The sequence below is a fragment of the Amblyraja radiata genome, chromosome 28 (assembly GCF_010909765.2).
Source record: "Amblyraja radiata isolate CabotCenter1 chromosome 28, sAmbRad1.1.pri, whole genome shotgun sequence".
Classification (NCBI taxonomy): Eukaryota; Metazoa; Chordata; class Chondrichthyes; order Rajiformes; family Rajidae; genus Amblyraja; species Amblyraja radiata.
This window is the reverse complement of record NC_045983.1, coordinates 4,694,092-4,714,531: the sequence shown is the minus strand read 5'-3', so window position 1 is coordinate 4,714,531 and position 20,440 is coordinate 4,694,092. Positions and strand designations below refer to the sequence as shown.

Genomic DNA, 20,440 nt, shown 5'->3' with positions numbered 1-20,440 from the left:
ATAGTGAATAGTGAAAGGCCTGGATAGGGTGGATGTGTAGAGAATGTTTCCACTAGTGGGAGAGTCTAGAGGTCACAGCTCCTCAGAATTAAAGGACGTTCCTTTAGGAAGGAGATGAGGTGGAATTTCTTTAGTCAGAAGACGGTGAATCTGTGGAATTCATTGCCACAGGCGGCTGTGGAGGCCAAGTCAGTGGATATATATAAGGCAGAGACTGATAGATTCTCGATTAATATGGGTGACAGGGGTTCTGGAGAGAAGGCAGGAGAATTGAATTGAATTGAATTGAATTGAATTGAATCCTTTATTTGTCATTCAGACCTTTCGGTCTGAACGAAATGTTGTTGCCTGCAGCCATACATGTAATAATAACAACACACAATAAACACAAATTAACATCCACCACAGTGAGTTCACCAAACACCTCCTCACTGTGGTGGAGGCAAAAGTCTTAGAGTTACTGTCTATGGGGTTAGGAGGGAGAGATGATTGAATGGCAGAGTAGACTTGATGGGCCGAATGGCTTAATTCTGCTCCTTTCATTTGTGACCTTATGAACGTGAACGTTTGAGTGCTGACGGTTCCTCTGTCCCTGCAGGGAAGCCAGCCATCCACAGCATCCCCTTTCCGACAGGATGTCTTTGTGTACAGCAGTGAAATCCAGAGCAACTCGGGTCAAGTCAGCTCGTGTAAGAGCCCCACAGGTCTGTACCCTGCCCATCGCTCCGTCACACCCTGCACTGCCTCAGCACAACCCCCAGGGCCAACTGAGGGGGCTTCTCTCACTCTTCATTCACTTTAGAGATACAGAGCAGAAGGCCTCTTCAGTCTGCAGAAGGGTCTTGGCCCGAAACGGCATGGATTCGGTGGGCCGAAGGGCCTGTTTCCATGCTGTGTATCTGATCTAAACGCCCTGGAGAGGAAAAGACTACAAATAGTAGTAAACACTGCCCAGTCCATCATCGGCTCTGACCTCCCTTCCATTGAGGGGATTTATCGCAGTCGCTGCCTCAAAAAGGCTGGCAGCATCATCAAGGACCCACACCATCCTGGCCACACACTCATCTCCCTGCTACCTTCAGGTAGAAGGTACAGGAGCCTGAAGACTGCAACAACCAGGTTCAGGAATAGCTACTTCCCCACAGCCATCAGGCTATTAAACTTGGCTCGGACAAAACTCTGAACATTAATAGTAAGATTAAACGGGAACTTACCAGTTTGAAGTTTGATCTTTATTTTATGAGTAACTTTGAGGGATTACGTGAAGACCCCGTCCAGTACGCATGCGTGTCAATCTTCAAAGCAGCGGTGTGAAATCACAGAAAACTGTTGTTGAACTGAACATAGTAAGATAAGAGAACCATAATACCTGTTGAACTTTATGATAGAGGGCTGGGAGCGGAGGGCACGTAATCCCTCAACGTTACTCCTCATAAAATAAAGATCAAACTTCAAACTGGTAAGTTCTCGTTTAATCTTACTATTTTACTTCGGAGTCACGTGAGTGACTACGTGAAGATTTTAAAGCTCTGTGATTTCATGCCGTGGAACCGAGTCCAGGCGTCATACACTGCATCAGAAGGCCAATGATGAGTGAACATTAAGAATGCATTCAGACATGACATAGATATAGACATGTTGATGCTATTAATGAATAATAGTGGCAATAGTAACCTCCCTCAACCTGGAGGAAGTATGAACCATACCTAACATAGAGTTGGCAAATACCCCTGATCTGGCAATAGGTTTATTCTGAATATTTGGACAGATCAATAGTTTGACCATCCTGCAACCGCTAGGATGTGGTCCATCCCTGCTGCTGAGGTATAGCGGTCCTGGTGGAGTGAGACTCAATGTCAATGTACACTCCTGTATATGCCAGACCCATATAACCATCTGGAGAAGGTTCGTAGTGATTCCTTCTAACAAGATTTTATGTAACTAATCTATAAAGCTCTTAGGAACCTTGACATACTGGTGTAAATGCGTGATCACACGCAACCCAAGGTCCATGGGATATGCAACTCTAGTTTGGTCTTGTGTCCCTGTCTAATCGGTTTGATTAATCATAAACAAAACATGTTATTATAGCCCGCAGATATGATCATCCTATCCAGTGTTGCAATGACTGGACCCATAGCGCTGTACTCAGTGCCATGGCGTAATCACTAGTACGTGAGTATGACCATGGGCTGGGATGTTGCTGGTGCCCATCGGTGAAGTGATGTAGTACAATGTTAACAACCCTTGTCTCTGCGTCCCTAAACCTGGGAGGTTTTAAGCTGACTATACCTTCATTCTCTGGATATCAGAGGGTGAGACCGGACAGAGTGGTTTATGTACTCATCAGCCAAATGATTAGGAGGTACTTAAAGCACAGTAATGGAATAGTAACTTAATGTTATAATCCCATAAAACTGAATTTTAATGTGTCAGTCATCCGTGCCGAGTTAAACGTAAGGAAGCATAAACAATGCTTCCCATCTCCTATGCAGATAGCTGCTATTTGGTGCTATCCCTGCAATCTGTAGTGAGCACTCTTAATGCTTATGGTTTGACAACCCAACCCACAGAAACGATCTCTCAGCGTTTGTAAGTCTATGATTGATTATATCATGCTGAGGATAGTTTCAACATCACAACTGAACCAGCATCTTTTTTATCCGGGATTAACCATGTAAGGTTTTATGTTCATTCTTCGCCTCAGCAGGAGCCATAGGTGTATAACCCAGGCAGGCACTATGAAAACCCGGAAGCGGGAATCTTGCTGAATTTTGCAAAACCCGTCTATTGAGGCCAAATGGAGGAAGACATAAAAGAACATTCCTTCCTAGTGTAGCGAGAATGCACCCTTCGCCACTGTATGCCTCGTTCTCTGTTGATTGAAACTGGATGCAAGCAACTCAATAGTTAGTGTTCTATCAATCCACATTGTCATTAAATACTTTGTGATCACACATTCATTCTGTGTTGTCATTGATTTTGCATAATAATACACCAGTGCTAAATGTGGTTTGGTAAAACTATCACCGGATACTTTGATTTGATTGTACCTTTGTGATTAACATATACCACCACCAAAGTGTATCACCTTGGACTTGTGCATGCCGTATATGCATATCCACACACCCTTTAATGCCCAGAATGCACCTGGTGTCCATTGGCAGTTGATATCATGACTGAACACTTGATAACTCATGCTAATCCCATCTGCCTCCGTAACTAGAGATGGTATTAGTAAATTACCCATCTTTGGGCAATAGCATCAGTTGGAAATGACTGAAGATTTACGGATAAGAGGTTTTAGTGGAGCAAAGCTGTCCATCATTGTGACTTTGATTGTTTCAGCTAAAAATAGCAGAAATCTAATGTTTTGTCTCAGAGCTGATCCCAGACCAATAAATGGATGATTGTATCCCAACAATCAATAGTTTCAGTTGGTATCAACTTAATTTAAATTTAACTGGACGGGTGAGAACCAATTCCTCAAATATAGCTATGTGGCTGATAAGGCTAATTTAGTCAAATACAGTATGTTCAATATCATCCAGATTGGCCATGCTACTTATTTGTTAGCTCTGTGCAGTCGAAGCACTGATAGTAGTGATTTGGTAAATAATCTGGAAACTGGAGTTAGCCCATTGTAACGCTACTGAGTGAATCGTTGCCTCATCCAGTTAAATTTCAAATATCTTCAACCCTGTGAGCGGAAATGATCACATGGAAGTTATTCAAAAAAGTATTGCACATGCGGGTTGAGGCTGTTGACAATGATCAGTCCACATCCCATTCTTGTGGGCCTTGTCTTGAAAGGCAACTCCAACCATACCTGTGTGCAGTATAAACTAATCTAGTGTTATCCCAAACCAGTGTAAATATTCAAACCAGTTAAATATTACCAACGTATCCGAGACTGGAGACATCATCGATGAGGTTCCATACCTTTATCCGAATGGGAGGACTTATGCAACCCGACCAGGAGCTGCCTCAAACATGTGTGCATGATTTTACATCTGCTCCTGGAGGTAGAGGAGCTCGCGTACGAGGTTGGCGCATCTTCCAACGAAGGCCGTTCTGGGCTGAGGCCTAAAAAAGACCTTTATCCTGGTTGTACGGCCTTCAAGCTTTCACCAGCTTCAGTTCATCGTGGTTTGCTGGTGGGTGCGTAGGAGTGCTGCCGTCAAAGATGTGAAGTCTTGCGTGATGATGTGGCCTTCCTGAACCCGACGGCCACTCGTCGAGCTCCTGCTGCTGGTAGTGTCGTTCCTGCACCCCCTGCACACTTGTGGTTTCTTCAGAGTCGGCCCAGAAGTGACTCCCAATGCACCCCTCTGTTGAGGGAGTTGCATTATGCAGCCCTCAATAAGGTGCTGCTATGGGCGTCCCAGGACCCCCTGGTGACTAGGCTCCATATATAGGAGCATGTCACATTGGAGCTTCTGATCCATCAACCGCTCCATGCGGGATATGCGATCACAGTTGCTCCCGCCGGCGTCCATTCCTGTAACATATTCTCACAAAATAGCACACAACGACCTTCGAGTAAGGAATTTACCTGCATGTCCTTTTAAAACCTTCTGCTGCGGGGCAACACTCCTCCCGAGCCTGGTCTCGTGGTCGTGGTTTGTTACAGGTGGGGTTCCTCTGTGGTCCTTGTAGAAACACTCCATTGCGGGTTATTTCTCCCCCCAGCTTTATCTCTTATAACAGGGCTTCTCCACGGTGTTCTCCAGCTGGGGCTTTCTTCCCCACTCTCTGAGTATCCCCGCAGTAACTGCAGCCGGGATATCCCCGCGGTCCCTATCAAAGGGATAGCCGCGATTTACAAAGTGGAGGGGGGGTTTATCCTGCTTGGGGTGGGGGTATATGAAGCCGCTGGTTTAACTCCCAGCGGCACACTACTTACTGCCGTCCGCTCCTCGCATCCCGTAGTCTACGGAGCGGGTTCTCAGGTCGCTCCCCGTATTCCACGGTCTCCGGAGCGGCTGCCCCGGTGTCCCCGGCACCAATATGAAGCCGCTGGCTCCACAGCCAGCGGCTCGAAGGTGAATCCACCGCTATCCGCTCCCCGTTTCCCCGCGGTCTCCGGAGCGGGTTCTCCACCAATATGAAGCCGCTGGTTTTACTGCCAGCGGCTCAAAGGTGAATTTACCGCCGCTCGCTACCTGCATTCCGCGGTTCCGAGCGCCTAGGTCCGTGGGCGGGATTCCCCGTGACCGGGGTTCCCTGAAGTTCGAGACTGGGGTTTCCCCTCCGTCCCTACTTAGCTCCGGACTTTTAGCAGGGCCTCTAAGTAGAGGTTCCTGCAAGGAGATTTTGAAACCTGAAAGTATTTTTAAAAACTTACCTCAGGTCTGTTGCTGGCAGGAGAATCACATTCACCCTGCCAGTCGTCACGCAATGCGATAATAATAATAATAATAATAATAATAATACATTTTATTTGCGGGCGCCTTTCAAAGTCTCAAGGACACCTTACAGAAATTAACAAGCGAGAAAAAACATATAGTCGGAGTACAATAAATAATAAGGACATCACCAATACACAAATTAAAGACAGAATTCGCTCCAAAGACAAAAAATCAAAAACACAATGTGAAGAGAGAGCAGCTGCAGCTAAACCGCGCCAGCGTCCACTCTCCCTTCCGACAGCCATCTTGGACACAAACTAACATATTCACATCACACACAAAAAATCATCCCCCCACAATGGTTACCACTGTGGGGGAAGGCACAATGTCCAGTCCCCATCCCCAGTTCTCCCAAAATCAGGCCTATTGAGGCCTCCGCTATTGCCTCTACAGAGGCCCGATGTTCCTGGCCGATAGACGATATGACACGCATGCGTACTGGGCGGGGTCTTCACGTAGTCACTCACGTAACTCCGAAGTAAAATAGCCCATTATCCCTTGAATCTCTTGAATCTTGAATCTTAAATCAGGTCATCCAGCGTTTCACTGTTCGTATCCTCCTGTTGTCACCCCTTCCGCAGCCAACAATGGACCATTGTGGGCTCCACATTTCCTCGAACACCGTTGCTGGCTTTGATTTGTCCTTTTGCATACTTTTCATTCATTTGTTCTTTGTACCTTTACACACCGCTAGTTTCCCTCTCCCCTGACCCTCAGTCTGAAGGGTCTCAAACTGAGACGTCACATGTTCCTTTCCTCCAGAGATGCTGCCTGACCCGCTGAGTCTCTCCATTATTTTGTGTCTATAAAACCAGCATCTGCAGTTCCTTCCAACCTATAATGGGAGCCTTTACAACGTACTCAAAGTCCAACTTCGACAGCCATTACTCCTCGGGGATGGTTAGGAGGTATATTTTACGCACTCGCAACACACTTAAAGGGCCTGTCCCACTTACGCCACCTTTACAGGTGACTGCAGGCACCCGTGATAGGTCGCCGAAATTTTCAACACGTTGAAAATTCAGCGGCGACCAGAAAGACGCTACGACTCTTTGGAGACCTCTCACGACCATAGGAGACATCTCACGACCCACGGTCGTGAGAGGTCTCCTATGGTCGTGAGCGGTCGCCAGGAGTCGCCTGTAAAGGTCGCAAAAGTGGGACAGGCCCTTTAAGATAGTAAAAACAAATCCTTCAAAGGAATCCTTCAAGGAAAGGAAATAGCGGCGCTGTAATGGCGCGGCCCCTGCAGGTCGTCTGTCAAATATTTTGTATTTTTGTCCCGTTTGCTGTGGTTTTTTAATATTGTTTTTTAACTGTGTATATGTGGGGGGTGGGGGGGACTTTTAAATCTCTTCCCTGTTAGGGGGACCCGACCTTTTCCCTGTGGGGTCTCCGTTGTCGTTGGGGCCTAGCACCGTGGAGCGGCCTCCAGCTGGAACGACCTGGGGGCTCTAGTGGCGGAGCCTGCGGACTTACCATCGTGGAGCTGGCCGGCTTCGGAGCGTGGGGAGCTGTGGTGGCGCGCGGCTGCGACCCGACTCCGGAGCTTTGGAAGTTCCAGCCGCAGGCCTGTGGACTGCAACATCGGGAGCTCGCGGGTCCCTAGTGGGAGACCGCTTTTCGGAACTCCCGCGGCGGCAGCTTCTCCCGCCCGAGTTGCGGGGTTGAAGGTGACCCGAAGCGGGGCCTTACATTGCCCGGCGGGGCTTTAACGGCCGCGGGACTTGCCATCGCCCGCCGGGGGCTTTAACATCGGGAGAGGATGAAGAACAGGGGAGAGACAAGACTTTGCCTTCCATCACAGTGAGGAGGAGATTCACTGTGATGGATGTTTGTGTGAATTGTGTTTGGTTGTGTGTCTTGTATAATTGTTTATTTTTGCTGCCAAAGGGACTAAAGATGGAAATTAGCTATTGGCTATAATTTACATATTTACATGTAATTGTTCATCAATATGCACTGTCCCAGTTTAAATTTTAAAAATTCAAATTTAAAAAAATTCAAATTCAAACGTTGTTTTAGATTAATTGGTTTTTGATTGAAGTAGTACGTAGCAAAGAAATAATCCGCCACTTTCTGTTTCTTAATCGCTGTGTCATATAAATCATATGAAAGTTTCTTCTTATAAAAGTACGTTGTCTCATTGTGTGTGTCGTGATCATGTGTTTGAGTGGCTAAAAACTGTATTCTCACCATCCTTCCAAGACCCAACACTCCTAATCTATGATTCTGCGCTCGCCTCCTCTAGAAATAGACACACCCCTTCTACGTATCAAATCCCACCTACAAAAGTACAGACAGATAAAAAGTAAAAATATTAAAAACGTTAGACATGGCTATAATATACTGACAGTTTAGTTTAGAGATACAGCACAGAAACAGGCCCTTTGTCCCACTGAATCCACACCGACTGTCGATTCCCGCACATTACCACTGTTCTACTCACACCAAAGACAATTTACAAGTTTACCGAGACAATTAACCTACAAGCCAGTCTGTCTTTGGGATGGGGGAGGAAACCGGAGCAGCCGGAGAAAACCCACATGGGTCACAGGGAGAACGTGCAAACTCCGTACAGACAGCAACTCTACCGCTGCGCCACCGCTCCAGCCCTTGTTTAGTGGCCACGAAGTTACTATTACTGTGTATTTATATATTTTGTGTTCTCCTCCTTTCTGTCACAGACTCAACAAAGTGTAAAACCTCTCCGAGAAATACTTTGAAATTGCGATTTGAGAAACTCCAGCAGAGCTCAAACCCAGTGAGTATGGTACATTGTTTTATTATTTGCTATTGTTATCGGTATGACATGTAGCTCCACCACCAATTTTCCAGCACCCTTGGTTCAAGAACCTTTCCGGATTGCCCATTTAGCCGGACCAACCGAGGTCACGGCCTCCGAGAGGAGTCCAATGGGTCTGGAACGGTCCGCCAATGGGGCTGAGGTACCGGTCCGCAAAGTCGGCCTCGGAAGTCGGCTATGGGAACGGATCTGCCGGCTCCAGCCGGGCCGGAGTTCCAGAGCCTCGGCCACAGGCTTCCCAAGCAAAGTATGAGGTGCTGTTCCTCTAATTTGCGCTGGGCCTCACACTGACAATGGAGGAGGCCCAGGACAGAAAGGTCAATGTGGGAATGGGAAGGGGAGTTAAAGTGTTGGGCAACTGGGAGATCGTGTAGGCCCCAGGCCAGAGATGCATACTGACCCGCTGAGTTACTCCAGCTTTAGTGTCTCCCTTTGATGTAAACCTGCATTGGCAGTTCCTTCCGACACATTTAACCTGCACTCTTAGATCCATCCCTCTGATCTACAACACTCGCCAGAGCACTGCCACTCACGGTATAGGTCCTGCAATGGTTAGACTTGCCCAGGACAGAAAAGTTCGCATGGGAATGGAAAGGGGAGTGGGTAGCAACCGGGTGATCAGGAAGACGTTGTCATCTACAGCTGGTCCCAATGTGGTCTCCTTTACATCGGCGAGACCAAGCGTAGACTGGGCGACCATTTTGCTGAACACTTGCGCTCGGTCCACCAAGGCCTGCTGGATCTCCCGGTTGCCTCAGGAATGTGCTGACAATTCATTGGATAATTAATTCAAAGTTTGGGAGGCTCCAACTTAATTCAAGAACTAGGACATGTCCACAATAAACTCAAGAACAGTGTGCTATATGAATATGGACAGGAAACAGCCTATGAAAGTAAGCATGCAGGTACAGCAGGCAGTAAAGAAAGCGAATGGCATGTTGGCCTTTATAACAGGAGGAGTCGAGTATAGGAGCAAAGAGGTCCTTCTGCAGTTGTACAGAGCCCTGGTGAGACCACACCTGGAGTATTGTGTGCAGTTTTGGTCCCCTAATTTAAGGAAGGACATTCTTGCTATAGAGGGAGTGCAGCGTAGGTTCACGAGGTGAATTCCCAGGATGGCGGGACTGTCATATGCTGAGAGAATGGAGTGGCTGGGCTTGTACACGCTGGAGTTTAGAAGGATGAGAGGGTATCTTATTGAAACATATAAGATTGTTAATGGTTTGGACACGCTAGAGGCGGGAAACATGTTCCTGATGTTGGGGGAGTCCAGAACCAGGGGCCACAGTTTAAGAATAAGGGGTAAGCCATTTAGAACGGAGACGAGGAAACACTTTTTCTCACAGAGAGTTGTGAGTCTGTGGAATTCTCTGCCTCGGAGGGCGGTGGAGGCCGGTTCTCTGGATGCTTTCAAGAGAGAGCTAGATAGGGCTCTTAAAAATAGCGGAGTCAGGGGGATATGGGGAGAAGGCAGGAACGTGGTACTGATTGGGGATGATCAGCCATGATCACATTGAATGGCGGTGCTGGCTCGAAGGGCCGAATGGCCTACTCCTGCACCTATTGTCTATTGTCTATTGTCTAATTGAACCTTGGGGTCCAGAACCATATCTCCATGAAAGTGGTAACACAAGATAGAGCGATAAAGAGATAGAGTATGCTTGCCTTCATTGATAGGAATATTGAGTATTAGCATCAGGAAGTCCTTTGAAGGAGAAACTCAGCGGGTGCAGCAGCATCTGTGGAGCGAGGGAAATAGGCAACGTTTCGGGCCGAAACCCTTCTTCAGACTGATGGAGGGTGAGGGGGGGGGGGGGGGCCCCGCCCCCCCCCCTCACCCTCCATCAGTCTGAAGAAGGGTTTCGGGCTGAAACGTTGCCTGTTTCCTTCGCTCCGTAGACGCTGAGTTTCTCCAGCACTTTTGTCTACCTTCGATTTTCCAGCATCTGCAGTTCCTTCTTGAACCTATAGGGGGAGGTTGGACAGACTTGGATTGTTTTCTCTGAGGCGGCAGGGGTTGAAGGGGGAGAGGTGGTAAAATGAGAAGTCTAGGTGGGGTTTTGACGGTGGCAAGAACGACAACTAAGTTTTGTGACTCATTTCATTCTGAAAAGAGCTTCTTAGCTCACAGGTTCTCACAACACGTCCGGCCACAACGGCGGTCAGCACTGAACTGCCGCGCGAAAGCGAAACCGCGCGGAAAACAGCAGCCCCATCCCGAGTCACGTGACCGCGGCTTCCGAACGCCGGGTTCGATACCTGCGTGTGCGCCAGCAGGCGCCGCTTCGAGGGTGTAGATAAATCATGAGAGGTGTAGCTAGGTAGACACTCAGAACCAGGAGGGCAAATACGCAGCTTGAAGGTGAAGTTTAAATGCGATGTGCGGGGCGTGTTTAATGCAGAGGTGTGGGTGCCAGGAGCGCGTTGCTGGGAGTGGTGGTGGAGGTAGAGACACTGGTGGCATTTTCGAGGGTTGAGGTTATGGATATGCAGGGAATTAAGGGATATGGGGCATATGCAGGCAGATATGGCTGGTCTTGGCATGGGCACAGACATTGTGGGCCGAAGGGCCTGTCCCTGTGCTGTACTGTGCTGAGGTTTACGTGGGTGAGTGAAGGGCAAGGTGGTGTTGGCAAACAGTGTGTACACAAAACCTCTGGTATAATGGGCAGGCAACAAGATCATCAGTCAGGGATCCATTTATTCGATGCTGCAAGGGCATGATGCTGTAGATAAGGTCCACATGAGAAGGAATCCAGACTCACTTGGAAGATGTGACGTTCTATCCCCAGCTGAAGCTGGAGAAAGCAGAGCATTGCGTGCATGGTCAATATTTTATGCTGTTTTTCTAAACTAAACTAAATGGGCATTGGCCTCTCGACTCTCCTGTGTCGAGCAGTCATTGGGGGCGGTTTGGACTGAAACATCTGTTCTTTGTTCTTGTCGCAGATGCTGGGACCTTACCCTTCACCGCAGATGTAACTGAAGCCGGCACAGACACTCAAGCGCCCCACCCCACCCACATCGTACACCGCACCCACCCCTCCCGTATCTGAGGCACCCCAGGGTGGAGGGAGATGGTCGGGACGACGGGCCTCAGAGGTGCCCTTGTCTGAGGGGTTCCAGTTGCCCTGGCCCTTCACCTGCAGAGCGAAAACCATCTCAACACCATCGTTGGAGGCGTGTTGATCCATCGGCACAGGCACCTTGCAAGATGCATAAGTAGAAGATAGCATTGGATGTGTGGCCTGGGTCACCATCAATCTTTCCGATAGCTTCCCTTGGCTTTCTTGTAACCTTCTGGGATCCACGTTTTCTTTTTGGGAACTTGGGACTGCACGGATTTCCTTCTCGGAGTCTGGAGACGGGCTACGATGGGATGGATCTTGAAGCGTCTCGAATGGCGAGCGATCTCCGAGAAGCTCCGGGGGGGAGGGGCTCGTCAATGTGGAGACGCCGGAGGCTGCCCGCGTTCCCGTCCCTCCCTCCCTCCCTCTCTCTCTCACCGGCTGGAGGTACAGCCCCCTCCCCTCAATCCCAGCGGATGTAGCATGAGCCTCAACCTTGCGCTGTAATCTTTCAGCTGCCGTAGTCGTCCACACTGCCAATTAACGAGGACCAACCAGCCTTGTGTCTCGCTAGTCCGTCCGCTTAATGTGTTCGTTGTGCAAAGGAGAAATCTGCCACCTTCAGCCTTGGGCCGCAGCATTGCTTTGCAGATTTCAGTAAAACATTCATCACCAGAGTGGTCAACAGGGTTCACCTCCGAACATTCTGAGTGAGAGGATTGTACCAGGTCATCAGATGACCATTTCTTGATTAGTACGGGTGTCAGAGGTTATGGGGAGAAGGCGGGAGAATGTGGTTAGGAGGGAGAGTTAGATCAGCCACGATTGGAATGGCGGAGGTAGACAAAAGTGCTGGAGAAACACAGCGGGTGCAGCAGCATCTATGGAGTGAAGGAAATAGGCAACGTTTCGGGCCGAAACTCTTCTTCAGAATGGCGGAGTAGACTCGATGGGCCGAATGGCCTAATCCTACTCCTATCACTTATTGCCCTAATCATCTTCACGTTCACCTTCTTCCTGCTCTGAAGAAAGGTCACAACCCGAAAGTCCAGAATTAAAGGGCACTCTTTTCGAAAGGTGGTGAGGAGGAACTTCTTTAGTCGGAGGGTAGTTAATCTGTGGAACTCATTGCCCAGGGAACTGTGGAGGCCAAGTCAGCGGATATTTTTGAGGCAGTGATAGACAAATTCATGATTAAATGTGTAGGAAAGAACTGCAGATGCTGGGTTAAATCGAAAGGTGGACACAAAATGCCGGAGTAGCTCAGCGGGACAGGCAGTATCTCTGGAGAGAAGGAATTCTACTTCAGAGATGCTGCCTGTCCCGCTGAGTTACTCCAGCTTTTTGTGTCTACCTTCAGTTCCTCCTTACACAAATCCTTAATTAAAACAGGTGTCTAGGGTTATGGGAAGAAGGCAGGAAAATGGGATTAGGAGGCAGAGATCAGCCATGATTGAATGGCGGAGTAGACTCGATGGGCCGAATGGCCTAATTCTACTCATCTAGCTTGTGAATTTATGAAACATCACACATTCCTTTTCCCCAGAGCTTGAAGAAGGGTCTCACCCCAAAATGGCACCTATTCCTTTCCTCGTTCCAGAGATGCTGACTTACTCCAGCACCTTGTGTCTATCACAGAACAGTACCTCACAGGAACAGTCCCTTCGGCCCACAAACCTCGTGCTGACCATGCAGGCACTGAGTTACTCCAGCACTTTGTGTCCATCATTGGTTTTGGAGGTTTGGCTGAGATAAGCCACTGTATTACCAAAGCCCAGGCATTGCCTTCTGATAATGGCCGCCTACCCTCCAACTTAGCAACAGCAATCAATATGTTCAGACCAAAGATCCTATAGCGGAGCAAGATAGACCACTCCTTCTAAATGCAATGGGCTGACGTGTAGTACGCAACGGAGCGGAACATGGGCCTTTTATCCATCCATTTCAGTAACCCGACCCGACTCGCAGTGTAATCAGAATTGCGGGGGAACAGTTTGTGTTCATAAATTATAATTCTGAAAATGAGGAGAAGATTTTTACCAAAGAACTTTTATTTTTACGAGGATGTTTCTGTAACCGGCTTCCGTCTCCGCACTAGTATCTTCGCTCCGCTATGGGACCTTTGGTGCGGAGAAGGAAGCCGGTTACGGAAATGGGGCCGAAAATGGCTGGGGAAGAGGGGGATAACAAAGGGATAGAAACATAGAAAATAGGTGCAGGAGGAGGCCATTCGGCCCTTCGAGCCAGCACCGCCATTCATTGTGATCATGGCTGATCGTTCCCAATCAATAACCCGTGCCTGCCTTCTCTCCATATCCCTTGATTCCACCAGCCCCTCGAGCTCTATCTAACTCTCTCTTAAATCCATCCAGTGATTTGGCCTCCACTGCCCTCTGTGGCAGGGAATTCCACAAATTCTCAACTCTCTGGGTAAATAAGTTTTTTCTCACCTGTCTTAAACGACCTCCCCTTTATTCTAAGACTGTGGCCCCTGGTTCTGGACTCGCCCAACATTGGGAACATTTTTCCTGCATCTAGCTTGTCCAGTCCTTTTATAATTTTATATGTTTCTATAAGAACCCCCTCATCCTTCTAAACTCCAGTGAATACAAGCCCAGTCTTTTTCAATCTTTCCTCATATGACAGTCCCGCCATCCCAGGGATCAATCTCGTGAACCTACGCTGCACTGCCTCAATCACAAGGATGTTCTTGTGATACAGGGATGTGAACAGGGGAACTAGTGCGACAGATAGGGTGGGGGAGCGAGGAACAGAGGGAATGCAGGAGTTACTAGAAATTAGAGAAATCAATAATTACATAACATGGGTGTAAGCTGCCCAAGCGAAATATAAGGTGCTGTTCGTCCAATTTGTGTGGAATTGCTCAGACAATGGAGGAGGCCCAGGACAGAAAGGTCAGTGTTACAATGTTCGGCAACCAGGTGATCCCGTAGCCCATGACGGTCTGAGTGTATTTGTTCTGGCCTCCTCCCCCCCCCCCTCCCCCCCCCCCCCCCCCCCCCCCCCCCCCCCCCCCCCACACCTCCCAACCCAATTTGAAGAAGGGTTCTGCCCTAAAACATCACCCATTCCTTCTATCCAGCGATGCTGCCTGGCCTGCTGAGTTACTCCAGCATTTTATGTCCATCTTCTGTGTAAACCAGCTTCTGCAGTTCCTTCTGAATTTAGTGTTGTCTAATGAACCAGATTTAATAAGGGAACGCAAGGTAAGGGAACCGCTTGGAGGCAGTGACCATACTATGGTAAGTTTTAATCTGCAATTTGAGAGGGAGAAGGTTAAATCGGAAGTGTCAGTGTTGCAGTTGAACAAAGGAGACTATGAAGGCATGAGAGAGGAGCTGGCCAAAGTCGACTGGAAAAGGATCCTAGCAGGAATGACGGTGGAACAGCAATGGCAGGAATTTCTGGACATAATCCAGAAGATGCAGGATCATTTCATTCCAAAGAGGATGACTTCATTCCAAAGGGGAAGAAAGATTCTTAGGGGAGTAAGAGGCAACTGTGGCTGACAAGAGAAGTTAGGGATAGAATGCAACTAAAAGAATAGGTGTATAACACAGCAAAGAGTGGCGGGAAGCCAGAGGATTGGGAAACTTTCAAAGGACAACTGAAAGTAGCAAAAAGGGCAATACGGGGTGAACGGATGAAGTACGAGGGTTAGCTGGCCAAGAATATAAAGAAGGGTATATGGTATTGGGAATATAAAGAAGGGCACATGGTATTGGGGGGAGGGTATTGACATGGATAGAGAATTGGTTGGCAGACAGGAAACAAAGAGTAGGAATAAACTGGTCCCTGTCAGAATGGCAGGCAGTAGCTAGTGGAGTGCCATAAGGCTCGGTGCTGGGGCCGCAACTATTTACAATATATATGAATGATTTAGATGATGGAATTAAAAGTAACACTAGCAAATTTTCAGATGACACAAAGCTGGGTGGCAGTGTGAAATGCGAAGATGATGCTAGGAGGTTGCAGGGTGATTTGGACAGGTTGAGTGAGTGGGCAGATGCAGTATAATGTAGATAAATGTGAGGTTATCCACATTTGGCGGCAAGAACAGGGAGGCAGATTATTATCTCAATGGTGTCAGATTAGGAAAAAGGGGACGTGCAACGAGACCTGGGTGTCCTTGTACACCAGTCACTGAAAGTAAACATGCAGGTGCAGCAGGCAGTAAAGAAAGCTAAGGTATCAAAGGTATTTTATTGGTCACATTCACATACACCTAGGTGTAGTGAAGTGAAATGCTTCTTGCCATTTTGCAGCACATAAAGAAGGAATACAGACATAACATTAATAAGAGTTTTAAACATAAAGAACATCCCCCCACAATGGTTCCCATTATGAGGGAAGGCACAAAGTCCAGTCCCCAACCCCAGTTCACCCATAGTCGGGCCCATTGAGGCCTCCACAGTTGCCAGCTAACAAGAGGATTTGAGTATAGGAGTAAAGAGATCCTTCTGCAGTTGTACAGGGCCCTGGTGAAACCACATCTGGAGTTTTGTGTGCAGTTTTGGTCCTAATTTGAGGAAGAACATCCTTGCTATTGAGGCAATGGGATAGCGGGACTGCCATATGAGGCAAGATTGGAAAGACTGGGCTTGTATTCACTGGAATTTAGAAGGATGAGAGGGTATCTTATAGAAAGGTATAAAATTATAAAAAGGACTGGACAAGCTAGATGCAGGAAAAATGTTCTCAATGTTGGGGGAGTCCGGAACCAGGGGCCACAGTCCAAGAATAAAGGGAGGCCATTTAAAACTGAGATTAGAAAAACCTTTTTACCCAGAGTTGTCAATTTGTGAAATTCTCTGTCACTGAAGGCAGTAGAGGCCAATTCAATGGATAAATTTAAAAGATAGTTAGATAGAGCTCTAGGGGCTAATGGAATCAAGTGATATGGGGAGAAGGTAGGCACGGGTTACTGATTGTGGATGATCAGCCATGATTACAATGAATTGCGGTGCTGGCTTGAAGGGCCAAATTGCCTCATCCTGCACCTATTTACTATGTTTCTAAGTTTCCTACACAGGTATAACCTGTCGTGGTTTTAAAAAAAGTAATTTAGTTACAGCATGGAAACAGGCCGTTCAACCCATCGAATCCATGCCAACCACCCGTTCACACTAGTTCTATGTTATCCCATTTTTTTTCACCCACTCCCGATACACCAGGGGCAATTATCGGAGGCCAATTAACCTGCACTTCTTTGGGACGTGGTAGGAAACTAGAGCACCTGGAGAAAACCCACACGGTCAAAGGGAAAATGTGCAAACTCCACATAGACAGCACCCGAGGTCAGGATCGAACCTGGTCTCTGTCCTACAACCCCGCACGATCTTTGAGATTTGAGGTGACTGACTTACTGTATGCTTATTGTATACTGTATGCTTACTTGTACTAATAATGTGTATAAAATCATGAGAGGAATAGATCGGGTAGATGCACAGTGTCTCTCGCCCAGAGTAGGTGAATCGAGGACCAGGGGACATAGGCTGAAGGTGAAGGGGAAAAGATTTAATAGGAATCTGAGGGGTAACTTTTTCACACATAGGGTGGTGGATGTATGGAACGAGGTCGTTGAGGCAGGGACTATCCCAACATTTATGAAACAGTTAGACGGGTACATGGATAGGACAGGTTTGGAGGGATATGGACCAAACGCGGGCAGGTGGGACTAGAGTAGCTGGGACATTGTTGGCCGGTGTGGGCAAGTTGGGCTGAAGGGCCTGTTTCCATTGTATCACTCTGTGCCAGCGCACATGTCTCGCCCTCCCCTTCACTATGTACTCCTCAGCCCCTGCACTTTGCACCTTCATCCTGACCCAGTTGCCCTGCCAAGCTCGTGCCACTTGCCTACGCCCGGCCCATGCCCACGCCAACCTTCCCTGCCCATCCATGACTGTGCAGCTGCGCGACTGTTTGTTTTGCTTTATGTTTCGTGAAGCGGCTTGGGTCCCGTTCGCCAAGTTTAACGGCGTGATGTAGAAATAAAATGTGAGTGTAGTTCCTCCTGCCGCGCGGTCAAAGTGTCCCTGCCATTTGGTAATTGTCCATTGTAACATTTTTAATTTTCGTTATTTCGTTTATTCTCGCGCACGCACACACACACATCAGGACGGGTTTTTAGGGGAAGAGGGCCCTTTATGATCCTGCTGTAATGTGTATTTGGGATGCCGAAGACTTGAACTTTGAACTATGACCTCTGGCCCAGGCTAATATGGAGTGTGCAAGGCCGCTGGGTAAACATGCAGATATATGTACATCGCGAGTAGAACAGCTGTTATGAAGCGGCTGGGCTTTACAAAGCTGCCTGATTGATCCACAGATGTAAATATTGTACAATTAATTTATTGCTACTTTGGCAAAATTAATTTTGTTGTGATGTAAAAACTGGAGGATCCGGACTTTCTTGTATGTACATTCTGTTTGCTGCTGACTCATTTTTGTGTAGCACTGCACAGTAATAAATGTATTTTGTGTCAAGATGGAATCGAGCTGTAAATTGTGTGCATTGACGGTGTGGGACATGGACTCGAGAAACAGTCAAACCCCTGTCCCACTGTACGAGTTCATTCCAAGAGCTCTCCCCGAGTTTGCCCTGATTCAAACTCGGAGATTTACGGTAATGGCCGCTCGTCGGTACTCGGGGCTCTCGTGGACATTTTTCAACGTGTTTTCCCCTGCTTACCTGCCGTTAGTGAGTCTTCCCGAGTACCTGCCGTTAGCGTTACGAGCCGCTAAGTGACATCCCCGAGCTCAGTTCATTCTCCGTTCATTACCACGAGTTTGATTTATTTTTTTACTTGGGAGAGCTCTTGGAATGAACTCGTACCGTGGGACAGGGATAATAGCTGGATGTAGTTAGGACTCGAGGGCCTGAGCTATCGGGAGAGGTTGGGCTGGCAAGGACTTTATTCCTTGGAGCGCAGGAGGCTGAGGGGTGATCTTATAGAGTGGTACAAAACCATTAGGGGATTTTCCGGCACCCTTGGTTCCAGAGCCTTGCTGGATTATCCGTTTTGCCAGACCAACAGAGGTCACAGGCTTGAGGGGCCGAGATACTGACTCGGAAGTTGGCTATGGGAACGGATCTGCCGGCTCTGGCCGGATCTGAATTCCAGAGCTCCGGCCACGGGGCAAATTTGGCCCGCCGATCGGCTGTTGGAAGTCCCGATGAAGCCGAGATCGGCCCCCTCACCTGGACTAGGGGCCACATTTTCGGGGGGACCTCTGTGCGGGGATTTAAAAGAGGGCCCAGACCACCTGTGGAAATCGGTAGTGGCCCTGGGCAATTAATGGCTAGACCCGTAGCTATATTGATGTACAGAGGGAGCTGGGAGTTTAAATCCATAGCTCTCTGACAGTGGCAACACATGTAGATAGAGTGGTAAAGAAAGCTCAATGCATCAAGGTATTGGCCACTGGGAGCTGGAGTAACTCAGCGGGACAGGCAGCATCTCTGGAGAGAAGGAATGGGCGATGTTTCGGGTCAAGACCCTTCTTCAGACTGGTTAGGGATAAGGGAAACAATTTAATTCTCCTTCCCATTCCCACACTGACCTTTCTGTCCTCGGTCTCCTCCATTGTCAGTGAGGCTAAACACAAATTGGAGGAACAGCGTCTCATATTTCGCTTGGGCAACTTACAGCCCAGTGGGATGAATATTAATTTCTCTCACTTCAGGTAGCCCCGGCATTCCCTCTCTCTATCCCTCCCCCACCCAAGTCGCATCAGCTTCTCGTTTTCACCCTACAAACAGCTAACAATGGCTTGTTTCCTTTAGCATAGTTACTTTTTTGCATATCTTTCGTTCATTGCTCTTTATCTCTCCACATCACCGTCTATATCTCTTATTTCCCTTATCCCTAACCACTGTGAAGAAGGGTCTCGACCCGAAACGTCACCCATTCCTTCTCTCCAGAGATGCTGCCTGTCCCGCTGAGTTACTCCACAGTTTTTTGTGTCTATCTTCTGTTTAAACCGGAATGATGATCCAAGTGGTCTAATTCTGCACCTAGGTTTCAGATAGGTCTGAAGAAGGTAGCTGATGCAAAACGTCGCCCATCTATGTTATCTAGAGATGCTGCAAATCCCACCTTGTGTCCTTTTATTTAGCAGATTGATGCCTGAATTAGTGGGTTTTAGCTACAATGAGAGGTTGGACACTTATTTTTTTCTGGAACGCCATAGAAGGTTATAAAATTATGAGAGGGTAGACAATCAGAACCTGTTTCCCAGTAGGGCAAAATCAAATATTACAGGGCATAGTTTTAACATTAGAGGGACAAAGTTTAAAGGAGATGTGTGGTACAAGTTTTATTTTCATACAGAGGATGGTGAGTGCCTGGAACCCGCTGCCACTGGTGGTAGTCGAGATACGATAGTGGCGTTCAAAAGGCTTTTAGATAGGCACGTGGATATGGATTTTAGCTTAGGTTCATTTCAAGATACAGCACGGAAACAGGCCCTTCGGCCCATCGAGTCCGTGCCGACCAGCGATCAACCATGCACTAGCACTATCCTATAAACTAGACCCAATTTACAATTTTACAGAAGACAATTAACCCACAAACCTGTAAGTGTTTGGAGTGTGGGAGGAAACTGGAGCACCCGGAGAAAACCCGGAGAACCCCACTCTTTTTCAGACAGCACCCGTAGTCAGGATCGAACCTGGGTCTCTGGCGTTGTAAGGCAGCAACTCTACCGCTGCGCCACTGTGCACGTAGATAAGAGTTGGTCTTGGCATGGTGTTCAGCACATTGTGGGCCAAAGGGCCAGATCCTGTGCTGTACTATAATATGATCAATGAAGATTCAATGAGAAAAGCAGCTATTCCAGTTCTCTTTGATTTAAATTGAATCCCTGTGTTCAACCCTGAGGCGTGGCCCTGCCATGTACATTCCTTTCATTGAGACAATGGACACAACTCATGAGGGGAACGAGTTCAGTGACAGTAAATTGTTCATCTCAACCACCCACGCATGTATCCTGCTATCTTTATTACAGTGGCTCTCTGAATAAAACTACGATGAGCTTTTGATGGGAGGAACTGGGCCTGTACTCACTGGAGTTTAGAAGAATGAGGGGGGACCTCATTGGAACATACAGAATAGCGAAAGGCTTGGACAGCG

At 47.9% G+C, this 20,440-nt stretch overlaps 1 protein-coding gene and 1 long non-coding RNA gene across 9 annotated transcripts in view; one reads left to right on the top strand and one right to left on the bottom strand.

Annotated features, from left to right (window-relative positions):
- Positions 1–12,151, top strand: part of rap1gap2 (RAP1 GTPase activating protein 2) — a 257,951-nt gene extending 245,800 nt beyond the window's left edge. For 3 of the 8 annotated variants that reach the window (XM_033045634.1, XM_033045635.1, XM_033045633.1), the window contains exons 21-23: positions 599–704; positions 8,099–8,175; positions 11,167–12,151. In XM_033045634.1, the coding sequence (XP_032901525.1) occupies positions 599–704; positions 8,099–8,175; positions 11,167–11,199 (216 nt within the window). In that variant the 3' untranslated portion in view covers positions 11,200–12,151. Of the gene's footprint in view, positions 1–598; positions 705–2,710; positions 2,743–8,098; positions 8,176–11,166 lie in introns of those variants that run through there. The other 5 variants (XM_033045638.1, XM_033045632.1, XM_033045631.1 and 2 more) reach the window with 3 other exon arrangements.
- The window catches only part of LOC116988760, a 26,944-nt gene extending 12,660 nt beyond the window's left edge, over positions 1–14,284 (bottom strand). The window contains exon 1 of the long non-coding RNA XR_004416063.1: positions 14,195–14,284. This is a non-coding gene — a long non-coding RNA (uncharacterized LOC116988760). The remainder of the gene's footprint in view (positions 1–14,194) is intronic.
- Between the last annotated feature and the right edge of the window lie 6,156 nt (positions 14,285–20,440).